This window comes from Lepisma saccharinum, chromosome 9 (assembly GCF_977018435.1).
Source record: "Lepisma saccharinum chromosome 9, izLepSacc3.1, whole genome shotgun sequence".
NCBI lineage: Eukaryota > Metazoa > Arthropoda > Insecta > Zygentoma > Lepismatidae > Lepisma > Lepisma saccharinum.
The window spans coordinates 65,455,263-65,464,452 of record NC_139237.1 but is presented as its reverse complement, the minus strand read 5'-3'; the positions used below and the strand labels follow the sequence as shown (position 1 = coordinate 65,464,452).

The 9,190-nt window shown below is 37.1% G+C and overlaps 2 protein-coding genes across 2 annotated transcripts in view; both read right to left on the bottom strand.

The window, feature by feature from the left end:
- The window catches only part of LOC145992840 (uncharacterized), a 9,062-nt gene extending 366 nt beyond the window's left edge, over positions 1 to 8,696 (bottom strand). The window contains exons 1-4 of the mRNA XM_083129236.1: positions 8,104 to 8,696; positions 7,476 to 7,694; positions 5,036 to 5,218; positions 146 to 337 (exon numbers count right to left, since the gene is read on the bottom strand). Coding sequence (XP_082985362.1) covers positions 146 to 337; positions 5,036 to 5,218; positions 7,476 to 7,694; positions 8,104 to 8,386 — 877 coding nt within the window. The 5' untranslated portion in view covers positions 8,387 to 8,696. The remainder of the gene's footprint in view (positions 1 to 145; positions 338 to 5,035; positions 5,219 to 7,475; positions 7,695 to 8,103) is intronic.
- The window catches only part of dpy (fibrillin-like protein dumpy), a 474,963-nt gene that overhangs the window by 257,843 nt on the left and 207,930 nt on the right, over positions 1 to 9,190 (bottom strand). The window contains exon 47 of the mRNA XM_083128311.1: positions 8,420 to 8,425. Coding sequence (XP_082984437.1) covers positions 8,420 to 8,425 — 6 coding nt within the window. The remainder of the gene's footprint in view (positions 1 to 8,419; positions 8,426 to 9,190) is intronic.

Genomic DNA, 9,190 nt, shown 5'->3' with positions numbered 1-9,190 from the left:
ATGAACAATTTATTATACGATAATGAACATACTGTCTTGTAGTCTATAGTCATTGTACGTCAATAAAAGTCTTTTGTCAATACAATTTTGTATAAAAAGAAATTCTTGAATATTTTCGTCAACAAATTATAACCTTTGCTTTTACCTTGTCTACACTGTTCTTTAGGATCCCCATCAAATCCATCTGGACACATGCAGACTGGTTTGTGCTGGACAACCATACAGAGCGCTTTCAGCGCACAGGGAGGTGGGACAGAATAGCAGGGATCCTTACATTTGTCGTCAATGCATGCTTCGCTACCTTTACAGTCGTCATTCGTCTCGCATGAATGTATGGCTACATTGTACAGAAACAATCTATTAACAATCGTTTCCACTCATTTCTTTAAATAACAAAGTTAATTTCAAATTGTATCCATGTTTTGTGTTGCATCCACACACATCAAAATCATTAGTTATAATGAATCCTAACCTTAAAAAAATAAAGCAACTGCACGTTTAACAGTTTGTAGTTCAACCCTTTGCACTCTGAAGTAAATTTTCTAGTGATAAACATTTGCCCCTACTCTACTGCCACCTATATGCCAAATCATGAATTATGTAACTAGAACCTAGTTGTATTTTGAATTCTGAGAAGGCTGCATTAAAATGAGTTCTGTTTTTGCTACTCTTTCTTGGATTTTCTATCAAGGAAAAACAGCCATGTAACAAACATTGGTACATGAAAATCTCTTTATCTGGATACTTAAGAAAAAGTATAACAAGCTACAAATTGTTGTGCAGTAAAAAGTATATATTAAAAGTCGTTGCAAAGGCCCACAAGTACAAAGAGTTAATTTTGAATGAACCAAAGTGCAGTGATTTTGTCTTTCAAAGCACAAACTGATTCGTCAATACTTGGGCACAACTCTGTAATTTATTTCTTGTATATTTTCGAAAAATATTTTTAGGATTGGAAAATTTGAAGAAAGAGAATGTTAAAAATTTAGCACCTTTGATTGTTTGCAAATCTTTTCAATATGATATTTGAGAACAATGATTTAGCCAAAATGAATTTATTTTATAAACAGAAGCTTTAACTGTGACAAATGTGGTGAAAAAATATATTCGTGAGAAATCTTACATTTGCAACTTATTAATGGATCTCCATACGTTCCGCTTGGACAAAGGCACTTAATTTCCCCATTTTTGCTCTTGCACACAGCACCCTCTCCGCATTGTTGGCAGCCATACTGGCATTGTCCATTTATACATAATTGATCCCTATCGCAATCGTCATGCCACATGCAAGTGGCCTGCACACAGCCAAACGCTGGGGTGCCCACAAAATTCAAACTGCAGACGCACATGGCCCTGTGGTTCTGCACTTTACATGTTGCATGTTTGGGGCAAGGGTTGGCCACCAAACAGGGGTTGGTGCACGTTCGATCAATGCAAGCCAGTTCTGGTGAGCAGTCACCATTGTATCCGCAGTGCATTTCAGGGAGACACTGTGTGTAAGGATCCCCAACGAACCCCTTTCTGCACAAGCATACATCCGTCTGGTCAACAGTCAAGCAGTAAGCATTGTAGCCACAGTCAATAGTCTTGTCTTGGCACTGTCTCATGCAGGTGCCAGATACGCATTCCTCGTCCACAAAGCAGTCGTGATACGTCACACAGCTTTTGGTCGCTAGAAAAGAAAAAGAGTCATTCCTTGTATAGTTGCAGGTAGTCATGCACTTTCTATGTTGTCTGGAGTACACTATTCATGTTTGTCATATTTAAAAGTATACATGCTGAGTCAGTTTGTCAAACTTGCTCATATTCTGTGATTTCAAATCACTTTTAGAATTATCACAAATATAGTATATTTTCAATACAGCGTGTTCTGCTTAGAGGGATCAACAAATAAATGCCCACCTTTTAAAAACAGAGGAGGATATTGTTATGATTTTCATTTTACAAGATACAGAAACTATCCGAGTTTATACGCCAATAGTGAATACATACGCTTGTGCATGCATGCCAATGTGTAAAGCGGAACAAGTGTGGCACTATTCAGTAGAGCAACAGATATGCGACGGTAAGAATGCAGACCCTTTAAATATCTTTAGATATCTACAGGGCAACTCTAGATGCACACATCGAGTTGCATTAACCATTTTCCTAAACTCAGAGAGTTTCTGCATCAAGGTATGTAAAAAGTGTGTTAATAAACCATTATTTACACTTCAAATTAACAATTATTTCTTGATCCCTCTAAGTGGAACATGCTGTATAATAACAAGATTCAAACAATGGATCATATTAAGAAAAACAGGAAAGTGCTCCATTTCCATATGAATGAAATTTACCGTGCAGTTTTTCATGCAAATATCCCCATTTTTATGCCCTGATGATCAGTGGCGTAGCGTTATAGTACGCCCGTATGCCCGGCGTTCCCAGATTTAATATTTAAAAAATGCGTAAATGCTGTAAATATAAAGTAAATCTTGACTAATTTCATATATGTCTGACCTTCATGGCATTATAATAGCTATTTTTCGCGATCCGCTTGCAACACTCCACTCTCAACACTCGTTCTAGCATTTTTTCAATGCCTTTCCTTGCCGTACGCCGAGCAGGTTCGGCGTACAGAACCCTATATTCCTTGCTGCCTTTCTGGAGGGAAAGCTTGGATCTCTAAAGCACGCGACCAAATGCTCTCTCGTACGCCCGCGTATGGAGCCGAGGGCTACGTGATTGGTTCACGTGACCCTTCCTGCCTTCTGAAGCAGATGACAGCGGTAGAATTTCCACCCGGTTCTTCGCGCTCGTGCCACTCGTGCTGTGTGTTGCTACAATACACAATATTGACTGACGTAACTTTACCAAACCGAAATATAGCACTTCTTAATGACCACTGCATTGTATAATTTATCGCACGAACAGCGATGTGCATTAAAAACTAAAAGATCAACACAGTTTTTGTCAAATAAGTTGCTGAAGTCCTCGTGGTAGAAGTTCAGGCTGTGGCTGCTCTACCACTTAATAATAATAAAAAAATAATAGTTTTGCGGGTTATTATTTTTTAGTTATTATGTAACTGCTTAATATTGTGTCAATGGAAATGTTTAGCATTCATTTGAAAACTCTTAACATCGAATGGTCTCTGGACAAAATTATTTTAAAATGTTTATCAACATTCTCAAGACGTAATAAACAGTGGTCTGAATTACTAATCGGCACTGTTATGTTAGTAGAGTGTACGATAGTTGGATCATCCGCCCACCTCCGTATCAGAGTGTTTTGCACAGTGCACCAAGACGACAGAGGCCCGTGATTCGAATCCCGGGGTGAGCACGGGTGTTCTTTGTGAGTGTCCCTTCATCAATATCATCATCACTCATATTCATATTCGCGATTAACCAAAAGTGGTAGAAAAGCGAAGTAAAATAAACCAAATCAATCATTAGTTGGATCATTCACAACAATGACGACTACTGTTGTCCAGAGGCTTGTGATTCAGGTAGGTTTTATAATGATTTGTGTCATGCCGAAAGGTATAAAACACCAGAGTTCAAAACATTTGTTGCATAGTGAGGCATCTAATTTTCTAGCTAAAAACTGTATGGATGATGATGCTTTATTGCAAACCCAGCTGACTTCAGGCAAATAAACAACACCTGTGGCGACTAATTCCATAAGTAAATTATTAACCAAAAAAGGGCCGACCATTCCTTCGGACTTGGCGTTCCCAACCGAAATGCCCATGCTACGCCACTGCTGATGATATTCATACTTAAGTGGGCATCCATGTGCACTTGTGTGTAATTTAAGCATCGACTTAATTTCTGAGAACATGTACATTTTTTTGTATATCAAAATGTGAGCATTCACTCACCACTGGAGTAGGTACTCAGTAAGGGAGGAAGGTGAGCAAGTTCAGAAATGAGTAGGTACTCGGTTTTATTAATACGTTGCCACCAGCAACAAATGCCTTTTTATCAGTAAAATGGCAAATAACTTTACTGATATGCTATTTCCGTAGATATCCTGTAACTGAGTGAACATTTCTGACATTTTTCATTGTTTTTGTGAAAATAAACATGTAATTTGCATGGACTGTTTTTTGTAAAACAAGTCTCAATATGCAAGTTTTTTTAGGCAAAACGCATTGCAGTGTTCCAGTCATGCTAATTAATTAATGAGGTAAATGAACCATTCGTGTTCTTTGGGGAACTTTTGCAATGTTATATTGAACTGACAGAATATCAGTTATCGATATCGGTAAAATGTATGTTGGTTCCTTATCAATACTGGCAAAAATTCTATATTTGTCCATCTCTATTTTTTAATAATGTAACTAACATTTGCCCTGGTTTGGCTTAAACCAATTACTGAAAATAAATTTCAACATGTTTTCTTCCATTATGCTATGTCATCTGTGTGATAATGATATTAATTTCTGTAGAAATTAATGTAATGTATGAAATGCACGTTTGATCAATTTCTACAACATTAATATCATCATTGATTTCACATCTTCAGGCCCAATGGAGTTTGAGTTCAAACAAGAGTTCTCATCGAATCTGGGTTCGTCGGTTACAGAGTAGGAAGGTAAGAATGCAACTCGAGAGATGTCAGGACCAAGTGTGTATAATCTAACATTACGCATTATCGTAGACCATAAGAGAAAGGTAACAGATGACTGACGATAGATAATATATAAATATCAGGTCCGGCGCATAGCACCGGCAGTTCAGGTTTCGCACACAGCATTAGTTTAGTTGACATATGAAAGTTCAGACAATACTTCTAACTCCATTGCGTGTGAAGATGAAAGCCAGAAGTTTGTGCAACATTGCCTGTTATAAAATAACAATCAATATGCTGTTTATAAATATAAAGTGAAAATAATAATACTATTGGATTTTCATGCACAATGCATAAGAAAGTGTCTACTAGCCTTGGAGAAAATGATTCCCACTATACTAGCATTGTATCTTATGATATTTGTATAGTTTCAGAGCAAGTAAATAGTAGAACAAATAAGTAAAGGCCTTAACCTTACCTGGTACACATCCTACAAAAGCATTCCCATGGTATCCTTCTGCGCAGCTGCAATCCGATTCATGGTTGGTGTTTATGCACACTGCATTGTGAGCACAAGGGTTATGGACGTCACACGGTTTCTGGCAAATCTGATTGATGCAAGCTTCTGTCACAGGGCATTCAGAGTTGCTTGTGCAACCCACTGTAGTGATACACATAGAAGGAGTTGAAAGGACAGAGAAAGAACAATATCTACATAAAATTATGTTGGTAGAAGAATACTCAACAGAGGTCAAAGACGGGAAAAGACTCGGAAAAAGTAACTAACAATATAGTTGTCACTAACACTTTGTACAAAGGACCAGTGATACAAGTACAAATAACTACAACCAACTTTACCTATAGAGCAAATAATAGGAAAAAAAAGGTAGAATGATTTTTATTTACAAATTAAATATATCTTATGAAAGGCTTTTCTGACAATAAGAAACTTTTCTAGAGATTATTACTTTACAGTAGTAAACTAGAAATAAATATAATATACAAAACAGGGAATGAATCAACCATTCTGCTTCAGCTTTGTAGCTTTTGTTGCTTACAAATTGTATTTCATCAAAGTTTATCTACAATTATACATGATGTCTTAAATTAGTACATAATAATTTGGTGTAACTTGCGAAAACACATGTCTTCAGATTATGTTTTTCAATGACTTTCTGCCACTCAGTCACTGAAATTAAATAAATCAGGTTTTTTTATTTTTTGCAAGTTGCACAGAATTATACTTATGTAAGAAGTGAATTTTAACTGTGTTTGTGCTGTGAATTTAAATGCATTCGAATCTTATTGTTCAACCATATAAATTTTTAAAAAAAGAGAGATCTTATTGAAAACTAATTATACTAAAGTAGCAAAAATTATACACAGGTTAAAAAAAAAACATTTAAGACATCATAAACTGCATTTGTTGTCATGTCCTCTCCTTTATGTAATGTGGTTTTCTGATTCTGCAGTTATTTTGTGGAATTAAGAACTTTCACAATCTCTCGAACCTAGAAAATATTGCTCTCTTGGTTATTTGAATGCTTGTATGACCATTGCACATAAAGTAGTAACTACAGTTAAAACGATCGCGGATAAGGACTTCATATTTTTGGTTATTTTCTACTTCTGTTAATCACAATGATGATGATGAGCTGATGAAGTAGATGATAGGACAAACATAATGGAACATCCATGCCTTACTGAGGATTCAAACCAATCCATGACTCTGTAGCATGTTATGGTAATGACCCCACCATGGGGCTGGTGGGATAAAATATTGATATTATGAGTAATGATATGTGGGACATTCCTTCTCGAGACTGTTCATTTATCTATGTCTTTTCATAATTAACTAATACACAGTGATTTTATGCAGTATGGATCATTATGTCTGAACACACAGCTGACTTCGTACAATGTAATTGTTTCATTAATAATAATGTATATTCCAACAACTCAATTAAACTATGTGATGCAACAACTCATGGAGGGCCAAGGGTTGCCAAGTGGCTTTTCATTGGGTGGTCTTGGACAGGACGCTGAGTCCCATCACTGCTGTTATCTGCTTTCTAGGCCGGAAAATATATATTAACTAGTCAAATAAAAGATTGTATACAATAATATCAATATAACTGACTGTTAAGTAGTTAATTGAATCGGTTTAATTCATTTCGCTTTTCTGCCACTTTTGGCTAATCGCGAAAGTAAGAATACGTGATGATGGGACACTCGCAAAGAACACTCATGCTTAGGCTGGGATTCGAACTCAGGACCTCTGTCATCATAGCAAGATGTGCTAACCAATCTGCCATAGAGACTAGCAACTCCTGTTAAGTAGTAAAAATTTAATTGAAACACATACGATAATGCCTAATAGAGATTAAAACCTGTTGAGTAGTAAGAGGTGTGGATAATTCGCAAGGAAATGTTGCCTAGGTTAAGTTTGGTTCGGTCCCACCAGTATCAGTGCATCTTAACCTCTGGTTGTCAAACGTACAATATTAATGCCATTGTTCCAAAGAAACCCAATGAATTTAGGGGTACGTTGCATCTCTTTATGCTGGATAGTCATAAGAATAATATAAGATTCTCATATCTCATATCAATATGACCAGTTGTACATAATTATTTTGGACTAAGCTTCCTAGTAGATTAATAATATAAGTAGAAAATATTTGGGACTAATTTTTCGTACTGTAAAAAAAGCGAGCCACTATTAATATCATTAGTCAAAAATTACTGCTTTGTTATTTGCAGTACGGGTTTCCAACTGCTCATTCAGAATCAAAAGTCACAAACAAAACATTAATCGGTCAATATGTTAAATGTAATGTTAGCGTTTCATGGTTGATTCATCCCTTCCACACAGATAGAAGATTGAAGGTATAGAGTGATTAAACATATTAGTAGCTTACATGGTGTGGATAAGAAGCACTTGACAGTTGGGTTTCCTTCGTAACCTGCTGGACAAGTGCAAATGGGCCTGTGTGCCTTAACGTGGCATTTTGCGGTGGATGCACAGGCTTTTGCAAATTCACACGGATCTTGACAAAATGACATGAAACAGGCTTCTGTTTCCAGACAGTCAGTGTCATATACACAAGGCCGATCAACTTTGGGAGTACCAGGTGGAGCTAGATAAAACATGGAGTAGTATTAGTGTATTATGAGCGTTATACGTAAGCATATCATTGACCTTTTCTTTTCCTGACTGTTGTCTTATTCTTGTAAGTTATGAATATTGATTAAGATTATTGAAAGAACGAAAATTAGACAGTATAAATTATACAAAAGATTTTATTACTTTTCAGTTATTCTTAATTTTTTTTAATGACGTTACTGTACACAATAATTTATAAGAGTAACTACTATTAATCTTAATGTGCAAAACACAACCATTACCACAAAAAAGAATGTGATAGATAGATATAGCCAAGAATGAAGAAAAAAGATTTAATTGTGATATTTAACAGCAAAAAGTATATTTATATGTAGATTTTATTGTGCTGTGATTACAAACTTGTTTGAATGTGTTGCATGTACCTCTTATGCACTCCTCTTGTGGATTTCCTCTGTGTCCAGGTGGGCAAGTGCAATGTGTGGTGTGGTTAGCAACAGTGCATTGAGCATTCTTTGCGCATGAGTTGCTCTCGATGCAAGGGTTGATGCAGCGACCTCGCTGGCAGGCTAAGTGTGTAGGGCAATCGTCATCGATGCTGCATGTTAGAGGAGTCATTTCAGTTGTCGTGGATTCCAATGTGGTTGTGTCTTCTCGTTCTGTCTGTATTCTAATTTCAAGGGGAATTTCGGATAGTGTGGATGTCATTTCATGCTCTGTGGTCGTTATTTGTTCCGTGGCCGTGCTCTGTTCAGTGATTTTACTCTCTGCTGTTTCGGTGTAGCTGCCATGAGCTGTTGTTTTGAAAACTGTTGTGCTTGGCTCGGTGGCAGGAGATTTGGGAGTCGTGCGAGAAGTGGTTTCGATTGTCTCTGTCAATGTTTCCGCTGTAGTGGTTGTACCGACGAAAGGTGGTGGTGTGAAGCTTTCAGGCTCTGATTTCTCTGCTGGTTGTGTAGTTTGGAAGCTGAAGCTTTCTGTGCTCTTTTCTGAAGTTACAGATTCAGGTAGAGAAGGATGTGTTGTTTCTGTTTCTGTTTGAAGTTCTGATGAAACAGGTATTTTTGTTGGAACAGCATCTGTATGCCCCTCAGTGCTGCGCTGTGTAGTGTATGGCTGTTGTGAAGTCCTAATGTCAGTAAGTGTGGTTGGAACCTCTGGCAATGAGTCCTCAGTAGAAATTTCAACAGTTTCAGTTGCAGAGGTCTCTGATTGTGTTCTGAGTTCTATCACAGTAGGTTGCGTGGTTGAAGCCTCAGAAAAGTTGCTTGTCAATTCAGTTTCAGTAAATGAGAATATTGTGCTTGGACTTTTAACAGAGAGAGTAGTCAGTTCAAGAGAAATTTCAGGAGAAGAACTCTTTTCAGTAAGATGTGGTGGCTCTGTACCTTGAGATGTGCTTTCAACTGACTTTGGTGAGGTAACTTCCGAGTATTCAGATGATGGAGAAGTCGTAAATTCAGAACTTGTCTCTCCTGAAGTGTGTTCAGATATACCAAGCGTAGTAGCTTC